Source organism: Typopeltis vanoorti, chromosome 1 (assembly GCF_054136105.1).
Source record: "Typopeltis vanoorti isolate ZY-2024b chromosome 1, IOZ_Tvanoo_1.0, whole genome shotgun sequence".
In the NCBI taxonomy this organism is placed as follows: domain Eukaryota; kingdom Metazoa; phylum Arthropoda; class Arachnida; order Uropygi; family Thelyphonidae; genus Typopeltis; species Typopeltis vanoorti.
Window position 1 is genome coordinate 185,075,699 of NC_143549.1, and position 12,763 is coordinate 185,088,461.

The 12,763-nt window shown below is 32.5% G+C and overlaps 1 protein-coding gene across 1 annotated transcript in view; it reads right to left on the bottom strand.

Moving 5' to 3' along the window:
- Positions 1–12,763, bottom strand: part of Rgl (Ral guanine nucleotide dissociation stimulator-like) — a 240,729-nt gene that overhangs the window by 205,834 nt on the left and 22,132 nt on the right. The window contains exon 3 of the mRNA XM_090395825.1: positions 410–606. Within this exon, the coding sequence (XP_090251951.1) occupies positions 410–606 (197 nt within the window). The remainder of the gene's footprint in view (positions 1–409; positions 607–12,763) is intronic.

The window sequence follows — 12,763 nt, forward strand, 5'->3', positions numbered from 1 at the left end:
AACTTATCAATTCATTATTAATGTCTTGCTGATGCTGTGGAACATATCATAGATTAAATTATCTAGCTATTTCAGGTAATCCCTCTGGAAGACATCACTACTCCAAGCTTTTTTCTTCATTTTTCTTAACACCTAAATTTCTAAACCACTAAGTCAAGTACTTCTGGAAAACATTGAATGAATGCTTAATGCGATTCATAATTTTTTCTGGTTAACTTAGCCACTGTGATCGTGTATTGGTAAGACAAAATTAGATTTTTTTTTCTTAATCAGAAGAATGGATATTGTCATTCATTACAAAAGTCTAGTTTGTTACATGAAACTAATTCACATTTTTTAATCAGCCATAATGTTTACCAAGTACTTCATTCAAAACTAAAAACAAATTTTTTCAATTAATTCTACTAACCTATCCAGAAGAAGTGTCAAAACTTGCTGGGGTACAGCAAAAGCACGGTATGTAGCCAAAAATATATTAATATACGTTGACTCTAATTCTCCAGAATCACTGGCAAGACTTTCCACAAGTTTCTGCAAACTACCTGCTTTAATTACTCTTACTCTAACTGTTTCCCACTCCAAGTGGGAGACTGAATCTTCAGAATCCTAAGAAAATAAATGTATAAAATGAAAAATAAATTCCTAGTTAATAAAGATGCTTGTAATATGGATAAACTAAAATCTGAAAGCAGCAAATTCTAAACATTATTGATGGCATATCCATCAATAGTGCTAAGAAAACTTCATAATTGAAAGAAAATTAAACTATTCTTTGTTGCTTTGAAGATTTCTGTGGATGGTGAACATGCTGAGTTTATGAATCTGTGTGTGTGTGTGTGTGTGTGTGTTTAATGCAAAACACACATGGCATTAATTTGCTATAGGTTTTTTGGCTTCTCATGTGTGGGAGCAATGTAAAAAACATATATGCAGCTTTTGAATTATCCAACATACCTTCTAAACTTTGAATTCATTTTTTCAATCAACATTTTGAATTAAATGGTACTCAGTTAACTAGAATAATGTGTGTGCATATTTAATAATCAGTATTTTTACCTATGAACATTACAGCAATATGACAATCATAATTTTGTTTGTAAAAACTACCTGCTGTAAGACAACAGTTTACAGTTCTAAAAAATTGAAATGCCAAGCTTTGATGCTTTGACATTTCCATCAATCCTTAAATCTTAGATATTTTTGAATTACCACAGGCCATCCTCAGAGCAAAAAAAAATCACAAAGTGGAGTTCAAACAAAGGATTGTTATTTTTTTTTGCAGAAATGAGCAATATACTAGTGCGGAACCATACAACAGATAGTAAAAACTAAAATAACACAATAAAATAAATATGAAGCATTTTTTTTAAAACCAAACTTAAATTAGAATGACTATCTACAGCAAAAATTTAGGAGCGTCTCATTCTAATGAAAGGCAAGCAGTCATCTCCTTTCCCTTTCTTCTTATAGTTTCCTTTTTTTTAAAAAAAAATAATTTTTAGTTAATTTACCATTTGTTGTATGGTGTCACTGACAAACAGAGTACATATATGTGTGTAACAATCCACTGTTCATGGTCCACCTTGTGAATCTACTAGTGTGTGAAATCTGCTGCTTGTGAATATTTTTAGTTAATTTACTATTTGTTGTATGGTGTCACTGTAGAACACAGTACATATATGTGTGTAACAATCCACTGCTCAATGGTCCACCTTGTGAATCTGCTAGCTAGTGCATTGAGGATGGTCTATTAGATTCAAGGAAAAATATCTGTATTAATAAATGATTAATTCTTGTGCCTACATGTTCCTAAAACCATGTACTGTCAAAAGTTTCATTAATCTCATTTATAATGCAATAGTTTTTAATTAAGCTAAAGAGCCTAAGTAAGATAAATATTTTACTGAACATAACTCATTTGCAGAAGAAAGAAACACGTTTGCCTAAATTTAAGCATAGTAATTCATACTTCATTATTATTATTATTATTTTAAGGCATCTTCATGGAGTCCAGAGACTCATCGTGGGAGACACAAATGAACTATTATACACACAAATCCTATCATACCTCTCCTTAAATCCATTCACCATCAGGGAACTCGCAACCAATTCTGGCAATCCATTCCACTCACTCCCTGCTCTCCATGCACAAAATCTGGTCCACACACACCCTTACTAACCACATTCTTACACAACTTCTGCAGACAGCCTCTATTTGTCGTCATCATCATATCATCAATTCCTGTCATGTACCCTCAAGGGGTGTACAGGATATGATAGTACTACATGAAAAATTTACATCATTACTAACTTCCTATCTACAATTTTCCTCCAAATTAGTCTGTTACTTGTCAAGCCTCCAACATTATCAGATCTTATATTTCTATCGTCTAAGGCACTTTATACCGTATCAAATCCACCTATATGTTGGCCTTCCTCTGGGTCGTTTTCCTGCCGACCTGGCAGAGAACACTTGTTTTGTTAATCTTTCCTTGCCCATTCTGTTTAAGTGACCATACCACCTGAGATTAGCTCTGCTAACACATTCCTGGGTGCTGACAATGTCAAGTTCTTTCCTAATATCCTCATTTTTAATATGATATTGCAATTGATGCCATCTGTTCGTGTTCCTAATCTTTCTCAGGACTCTCATATCTGCAGTCTCTAGTCTTTGGTCAAGTGTTTTCCTTTTAACCCAACTCTCAGATCCATAAGTCAAAATTGGTTGAACACTGTCCTGCATACAGCTAATTTAGTGTTTTGACTAATTTCTCTCTTATTCCATATAAATTTATTCAATTGACTTCCTACCATATCAGCTTTGTTGATCCTGTTGTCTATTTCCATATTTAATTTACCATCTTCACTAAAAATCGTGCCTAAGTAGCTGTAATGTTTTACCTGTTCTGTAGGTTCTCCATTCACAATGCAGTTGATATTTTCAGTGCTTCTGTCTATTTTCATTGTCTTTGTCTTGTTATTCCTGACCTCTATACCATATCTATTACAACAGTTATTCAATTTAGTCAGAGAATCTTGCAGACTTGTAGCAGATTTCTTTAGAAGTATAACATCATCTGCATAAAGCAAAGAGCTGACATTAAATCTCCAATTTTGATATCAGATTTAATACCACTTTCCTTCATAATGTCATCCATATAGATCATGGTTTCTCAAACTTTTTCTACGACGGAACACTTCACAAATCCTGAAATGTTCACGGAACACCTTGGTTATTTTGTAATGTATTAATTAATAATTAATTGGTAATTTAGTTTATTTTATTGTTAATTAATTAGTAATGATTGATAATTAATCAATAATTAATTAAACATCGATTAATCATCGTTAAATTAATTTGTGCTGATTTTCATTGACATATGCCATTCTGATCACCAAAAATTTATAATATTATTATAAGTACTTACGAGCGAATGCAGACTTTTTCTCCTGTGTGCTGGTTTTGTAGATTAGGTAAATATAAATAAAATAAATGAGTAAATCTAAGTGTTAAGAAAAAACAATCATTTATTGTCAAATGTTAATTAGTAAAAACAAAACACATAAAAATAGTAAAACATATATTGCAAATTAAGTTCTTAATGACTCCAGTGTTTTTGTGTCTTTGAATTACAAATTCTTTTGATATCAGACACAATATTAGAAAGTTGAATTCTCATATTTGGTGTAGCATCGAATCTGTTCGTGGACTTTGATTTGGTTGCAGCATAATATGAAAATCCTGCCTCGCATAAATATGTCTTGTAAAAGGAAGTAAAACAAAAATAGCTAGTTTCGACATGCTTGTGCAGAAATCATTTATTGGCAGTTCCTTGTATTTTTGTCTTAGATCAGAGTCACTAATTAAGTCAATTAGATTTTCATAGTCACTTGCGCTGAAGCCTGCTAGCTTAGCTGTCACTGTAAATGGATTCAGAACCCAGGAATTTTCCTCATTGGATTTTGGAAAATATTGCAAAAGGGTTGATTGCAAGTCATGCAAGTGTTCTAAAATTACGTTAGATACTTCTTCATTTATTTTAGAATTTATTTCAGTCAAAAATTCATGCAAGGTGGGAAAACAATCAAAATTATTCTGTTCAAGTGTAGAAATCCAGAATTGCAACTTCCTATCAAAAGATGCAATTTTATCTCTTGTATTAAAAATTGTAATATTCTTTCCTTGTAATGATAAGTTAATTTCATTGCGCTTTGTAAAAATATCTGCCAGATACGCAAGACTCATCAACCATGAAGAATTTCTTAATAATTCAATAAAATATCGTCCTAAATTATGTGACATCAAGAAGACATTAACTCACTACGAAGTTCAAAAAGCCTCAATAATGCTTTTCCTCTAGATAGCCATCTCACTTCAGTATAATAAAAGTGCGTTATGTGCACTACCCATTTCATCGCACAAAATTTTACATAATCTGGATTGAAGTGGTCGAGATTTTGCATAGTTGATCATTTTATCGGCTTCATCCAAAATAGTTTTTAAATATGTACGAATTCTTTTTGTTACTAGTGCTTGTCTATGCAAAACACAATGACTTTTGGTGGCTCTTGTAGCTACTTGCAGGATACGTGTTACAATTCCCTTCATCTTTCCTACCATTGCTTGAGCACCATCTGTACAAATATCAATACACTTCTCCCAACCGATTTCCTGTTTTGTAAAACTACTGGAGAAGATATATTCAACTGTATTAATAATTATTAATACAGTTGAATATATCTTCTCCGGGAGTTTTTTCTTGTAGATATTCGCACATGAGTAAATCTTCAATACTTTTATCAAATATGTAACGAACAAACACAGCGAGTCCTGCGACATCTGTAGATTCGTCCATTTGCAATGAATATTCACTGCCGTCTAAGTCGATGAATTAGCTCTTTTTCTATGTCAGCATAAAGATCTTTGATGCGGCGTGAAACAGTGTCATTTGATAATTGTACTGCATCTATTTTTTTAGCAACCTGCTCATTTAACATGCATGATACAATGTCTTTCACACAAGGCTTAATGAGCGTCTCACCAATTGTATGAGCTTCACCATAAAGTGCAATGCGGTAACTCATGCGAAAAGACACTTCTGTTGCATTTTCAGCTGTAGCAATTGTAGCCATTTGAAGTTTAGATTTTTCTAGCGAGTCATGTCGTCTCTTGAAAAAATGTATATCTTTCCCTTTGTAATCAGTATGGTTCGTTTCTAAGTGCCTACAAAATTTAGCTGGAGCCAAAGAACTATTTACTAGTATTTCATTACATAAAACATCAGGAGCATGTGTATTGCCAATACACGTAAATCCATAATTTAAATAACTTTCATGGTACTTCCGTTTTGGTCTGTTCTTAGATGACTCTTGTTCTTTAATATTAGCTTTTGAAGAAACTACAGTTTGCAATTCCATATCTTCTTCAATCATACGAGTAGATGTGTCAGCAGAAGTACTTGCTCCTCCTTGTGTTAAAGTTCCTGTCTTTAAACAAGGATTCTTGGATATTTTTTCAATAATATTCAAATTCCAATATTTGTCAGAGCTATAATAAAAACAAATAGAATTTTGTTTTAAAGGTAACTTTAGTATGAAAAACAATGAGATTATAAATAAGAAATGTCGAATAATATAAAAGTAAATGAATAATGCAAAATAGTAAAAAAAAGACTGCAACACACAAAAGTAAATATGAATTATAACAATACTTGTAAGAAAAGTACTAAACCGTATCAAATAATGTAAAAGCAATTGTAATAAGAATGATTTGATAAAATGTTCAGTAACAAAAATTAAACAGTTCAAAATAAATCAGATATTAATTATAAAATTAGTTAAAAGAGTAAGAAGAATTCTTTTTTTTAAAAGTCGCCTCACCTACTCCCCATATACAGGAATAAAAAGACGTTAGCTGATTTTTTTTTTTCCGAGGGCCCAGTCCCAACAAATTTACTCGTAAATACCTTTCCAAATTTTTTTAAAGTTCATACATTAACATAAGTATTAATAATTAATTATGGCATAATCATAAAGATTATTAGGACACTTATGTATTCGGTGTGGCATGTTGACAAATATAAATTACATTTAAATTCGTTATCAATCACTGGACTAATGAAATGTTGTAGCATGTCGTAGTTTATTCAGGCAAACATCATTAAATTAATTTCTGCTGATTTTCATTTACATATCCCATTCTGATCACGAAATATATTTATAATGTTATTATAAGTACTAACGAGTGAATGCAGACTTTTTCTCCTGTGTGCTGGTAGTTTTCCCCTCCTTTTGTACAACCTGGAGATTTTTGTAGGCTTCAAGTTTGTGTTCCGTCACAAACACCTTCAATAAGAGATTTCTTAATACCAAAATTAAACAAAGTGCCTTGTCGCTTATTCATATCAGATTTTAACTCTGTATTCTTATTACTTTTAAAAATATCACAGCACTCGGTTTCAGAACAAGCACTTACACACTGCAATACGAACTTGCGAAGAAAGTATTCAGTAGTAATAGATTTGAGAACCGGATACAGACTTGATCTTCAATTTCATTGGAAAAATTTTCTTTATACTTCCTTGCTGATTGGTCACTGATATTTGCAACACAGATGTTATTTCGTTCAGTTGTGAGAACACGACGCCCCATTGTTGTAATCGGCTTGCAGGAAATTTTTATGATCGGTCATAAACGGCGGCATTCTCTTTCCCGATTGTTGAAAGATTTCAATGTGTGAAAATCAACGATAATTCATGAATACTTCCATGTTTAAAAATATGCTGCTTGGTCACTAACATTTGCTACACAGATGTCATTTCCTTCAGTTTTGAGAACAGAAGATATGACACCAATTGTTGTAATGGGCTTGCAGGCAATTTTTATGACCCGTCATAAACAGCAGAATTCCCTCTCCCCAAATGTTGAAAGGTTTTGATGTGTGAAAATTAACGATACACAGATGTTATTAGGTGTTCTGGGTCTGAGCTTTTCGACATATTCACGAATATTATTCTCCTCAGAATATTTTTACTATAAAATATTTATTCATGAAAAATGCTTAGAAAACTAAAATGACAAATTTACCCTGATATAGATAATGAATAACAGAGGGGATAATGTACACCCTTGTCTGACACACCAGATTTAACATTAAACCAGCTTCCAGTACTTCCTTCAATTCTTACTGCTGACCTACAACTGAAATAAAGACTAAGTATTGCTTGATATAATGCCCCACTAACACCATACAACTGTAACGTTTTGAACAGCTTCTCTCTTGGCACCTTGTCATGTGATTTTTCCAGATCTACAAAACTTAAATACAGATCTTTGTTATATTCTCATGACTTTTCAGCTATTTGTCGTAAAGTGAAAATCTGATCCTGGCAGCCTCTATTTGGCCAGAATCCAGCTTGTTCTTCACCAAGCTTTCCTTCCACAATTCTTCTCAACCGTTTCTCAAATATACTTGCATAAATCTCACCAGGAATACTCAGCAGGGAAATACCTCTAATTCTCACATTCAGTTTTATTTCCCTTTTTATATATGGGTACTATAAGAGCTCTACTCCAATCATCGGGAATTTTTAAATATATGACAGAGTCATCACCAAAATACAAAATGATGCCTATTTGTCATATATTGAAAATTTTCACTGGCATCAATTTTATAAAACCCCTTTAACCTTCCTACTGGCTGAGGTGGATGAAATATCCAGACCACCATTGCATTTTGCATGGATCAAAACTTCATCGGCATTCTACCTTTTATCATGTCATTACCTCCCTCCAGTGTTAATCCCTTTACGGCTATTTTAGAGCCGTTAGTGGATTAACTGTTAGTGAGTGACCTTTGTGTCACCTGTCTTTATGCATACTGTTTTACTCGGAATTTCCTTTACTGTCCTAAAATAATTTGACCTTTTTTTGCCTCACAATTGATTTACTGTGTCTCTTCCCAAAAACGAATTTCACATGTGTGAAAATAATCAATCCTGAAATGACCACTGATCAGCCTTTGCAATGAATCTATTTAGTAATAGTAAATTTGCTGTATTTTATTCTTCAAATCAGTGCAACAAAATAGTTGCACTGGTTGTTCTTTCACTTTACTCACAATATAGAACAATTTTTTTCACGAATTTTCAAATGTTTGCATTGAAAATATTATGTCACATATTTATATTTTTAAATAATATTTATTGAAATAAATATGACCTTTTGCTTTCTTTCCTAGCAAAATCCCATTATATGGATCACCACATTTCAGTTTTAGAAACATTTTTTTTTTTAATGAACAAATAATGTTAAACTGCATTACTCGGTTCTGATTGCGAGTCCTTTTAGTATCAAAAATTTATATCCAATGATGTTTTAGTAGGGATACCGCACTTTTTTTTTTTTTTTTTTTTTGTAGGTTGCATATTACAATAATATCCAATGTGTAACCACCGTAGATATGTTGAAAATATAATATGAAGGATATCATATACGGAATGATTCAAAATTTATGCTCATTTTGAAGATTTTCTAATGCTTATCCCCTCCCCCTCCTTATCCTCTCCTGGAATTCAATTACATAACTACTCTAAAATTTCTATGGGTTTGAAAATGTTTTCAGATAGTATTCAAAATCTATTACTTCATTTTACCGTTTTGACAAAAGAAATAAGGCAATAATATTGTTGTGCTGTGAAGCTTCTAATTCTGTACTATTTCTTTGCAATCTAAAATCAGCTGTTCAACTGTCAAATTATTTGAAATTTTACAAATACTATGCTATATTTTCACCATGTAAAACTGTTTATATGTATACCACACAAAAGAAAGTTTAGTAATATTATTTTTGCTTCTTTTTCTTAAAATAATCTAAATATTTTTACTTCTACTTCTGCTGCTGGTTACTATTTCTGAAGTAATCTATGTCTTAGAAATACTTGATAGTAATTCTCTTAGCGGAGGAAAAGGTAAAGGCTTAGATTACTTACAGTGCTATTGAGAAAGAAAAGAGAGAACACTTAGCAAGAAGTCACACTAAAGTGCCTCAAGCTGTAGTGCAAGATACATCAAGAATGTTGTGTTTAGTTTTCAATTATTGATTAGTAGACATCCTAACATAGAAAGAAATACACATTTCTTTTACAGGCTGATATAGCATTTATGCTAAAATAAGTTCTTAATTTATAATGATCAGTTTCCTTTTTATTATTGAAAAATTATAAATTATTTGATACAATTATCCGGAAAAAGAGGATTTGAATTATTTTAAAAGAAAAGGAGCATATGCTTTACATAATCTTATTTTGGGAGGGGGGGGGGGGGTATAGACCTATTCAACCTGCAGAGAATTTATTTTATAAATCATTCGCAAGACAACTGTTTCAAACATAGATCACTTGGGGAACATTCCCATTTATTTTAGTGTAAATAGTAACAAAGGTTTAGCTACTTCAACAATGGCACGTATTCTAAACTAGAAGAAAATGTCGTTATATCTGATGTTAGAACTCTTGCATAAATAATTTTTTCTGCCATAATTTCTCTATTAGTTATAATGTAATCAATTTACAGATTTTTGCCTTCTTGCTTTCTCCCATGTTATATGCAATGATTTCTTCTTTGTACCTCAAGAAAAAAAATCAGATAACACAAGAAAAATATGTAGTATTTTCTTTTTCATTGGGTGAATTTACAATGTTCTTTCTTTGTGTTTTGAAAAGAAAGTACAAATGAATTTTTTCTTACTATTTTTTGTCATTATAACATCTGATACAATTACAAAAGTGACATTTTACTGTTTTTCTCCCACACAAGAGAAAAAGAAATATGACAATAATATTGTTGATTCTGCCTAACTTCATTGTAGCGGAAATTTTTATTACAAAACTTTGTAATATATATATATATATATAAAAGCAAAAGTATCGCTTACTATAAAATTGGGGCATAATATCTGAACTAGCAAAAAATATATACATATCAATTTAAATCATAACCATTAATTTCATTTTGTAATGGCCAATTATACAGGGAAACCAAGAAGGTGAAAGTGCAAAGAAACAGATTACAATATAAAGAAAAAAAAATTAGTGATATGATTAAAGAATTTCATGTTATTCTCTATATTAAAGCAAAGTCGCTCAAGCACGTCCTTCAGGAAATCTGTGAAGTATCCTTCGAAACATGAATTTGAACAAAAATATAACATAATCTTGAATGTCGGCAGCCAGTTTATTTAAATATTTCATATAATTATCGTGAATTAATTTCTTCGAGAACAAAGAAAATGTTTTGTGGAGTAAGCAATTAGAAAAAATTAGTGCAAAAAAAATTAAAAATGAAATCGGCTCTCCAAGGTAAGGCAATATTTAAGTGAAGAAACAATGCGACGATCTTTATTTTGTCCAGGCATTAAAATTGTATTGTACAATAAAGAGAGAAAATAAAAATAATTTCTATATTTTTAGTCTATCCAATATAACTAAGATTCAGTTACCCAGCATAGAACGAGGAACTGGGTTTCTTGTTATAGGCAACTGAGATGCAGCTATGAGCGTGAGATAATCTGATTAAGTGTTCTCTTCAGGGATTGAAGAAGTTTAGAAGGTGTGAGGGATTATCACACCTTCTAAACGACATGATGGCCAAATTGCACTTCTTATCTATGTTCTTTCAATAGGTCATCTGAATCATATCCAGAGGCTGAACGTCTATAGACGTCCTGGCTAGTTGGGAGGTTAATATCTTAAAAGTTTCTATCATTTCCCCTCTTTCCTGCCTATCAACTAAACTTTGTAACCCACAAACCTTCAACCTATTCTCATAGGGAGCATTCCACAGGCGAGCGATCATTTTGGTCGCTCGTCTCTGAATCCTCTCTACCACCTCCTGGTCCCCAAGAAACCCAGGTGACCAAATCTGTGCACAGTAGTCAAGATGTGCCTGAATCATAGCCTTAAAGAGGGATAATATCTTTCCTACTTTTACTTGTTAGAGATTTTCAACCACCAAATAATCCTTTGAGCTAGTTTACCAAGTTTTACAATGTGCCCTCTGAACTTCAACTTTGTCCATCATTATCCCCAAGTCTCTAGCCGCATCAATTTCCTGACCCAATACCATCAATGTGATAACACCATATGCAACCAACCTTTTCAACCTGAAGTACATAACCCTACATTTTGCATCATTAAAATTGACAATCATTATCCTTTGCCCACAATGCCAATTTATTTAAATCATCATGCAAGATTTCTACATCACCTTTATCAACTATTACTCTCCCCAGTTTTGCATCATCAGCAAATAACTGAGAGCTATGTGGTTGCAGCAGCTTCTACCAAGTTGAAACCTAACTTGTTCACCAAGTAAAATGGCTTCTATTTTTGGAGAAATCGTAGAGTATAATCCTTTCAAAAAGGAACAGCCTCTGTTTTGGGAATTGATAGTAGCTTGCACCAGCCTCCCAGCCAGGAAGTAGCAACTTCTAACTAATATCTCACCTTAGGGTCCAAATGCCAACAACAGTATCCTGAACACTACAAGAAATGAGCACACAATATCAAAGTAGACATACCGGCTTGAAGGTCACCCAACTCAACAAGGTTTGCATCTATAGCATAGGCAGAAGGTTAAGTTCAAAAAAGCAGGCAAAATGAAAAAACGTAGCCAAACAAGAACATCAGAAATTGCCTGACCATATTCCAGTTGAACATGGAGGGATTTACTAGATCAAAATCAGATGTACTAAATAATATCCTTATCAGGCATAAAGTAGACGTTGTTTGCTCTACAAAAAACTCACACCATATGAAGAAATATTACCATTCCTGGCTATTCTTCTAACTAATTAACCTGATGAAAGACATGGCCCAATGATCTATGCAAAAACAAAGTGCAAGCAAGAAGGATGACTAGTATGGTAAGAAAGCAAAATCAGTTTGAGAGAAAATTAGCTATGCAGACCAAAGTAAATTCTGCAGAACTTTTGCATTATGTAGCAAGTAAGAGGAAAGATGACTATGGGAGGATGACTTTAAACCAGTGATTCTTTACCTGGGCAGTAGCCCTCCCCCCCCCTCCCGGGGGCACTGTGAATGATGAGGGTGGTAAGCAGTTAGGGGGCAATGAGGGAGGGGTGGTATATAATAAAAGCAAAAAATTCCATGTTTAATCTAGCATCCCTATTTATATTGTACATTTGGCATTAATGTTCAGAATATTGTATGTCTGGCAATACTGTTCAAATTTATTCGCTACTTATTTTTTAGAATTTTTATATTGAAAGTTAAGTAATTGGGCTTCTTTTTGGTCTGAATTTTCTACACTGAAAATAATTAATATGGGCTATTTTAGCAGAATCAGCTACTTTTATAAGCTTTATCTGTTATTTTTCCTAACACCCATCTGACAACCTTGATTTCCAGTTTACATGTAGCCCGTGGTATCGTGCGGCACACTTCCTTGTTATTGTATAGCACTGTAACCCATTAAAATGTGTGAAGAAAGAAAGTGTCATCAATATTCAAATGAATATTTAAAATATGGAGATATTTGGTCTATAAATAATGAGAAGTTGCAACATGCTTAATATGTGAAAAAACTTTCTCAAACAAAGTCTTCAAGAATGCTCTGTTCTTAAATTGAGCATTTAAGAACAAAACATCCAAATAACGCAAAAAAGAATGTGGAGTACTTTTACAAATTAAAGACTAATTTAAAAATCCTCCTGGACTTAATTGCAAGATGAGATTTTCTGCGG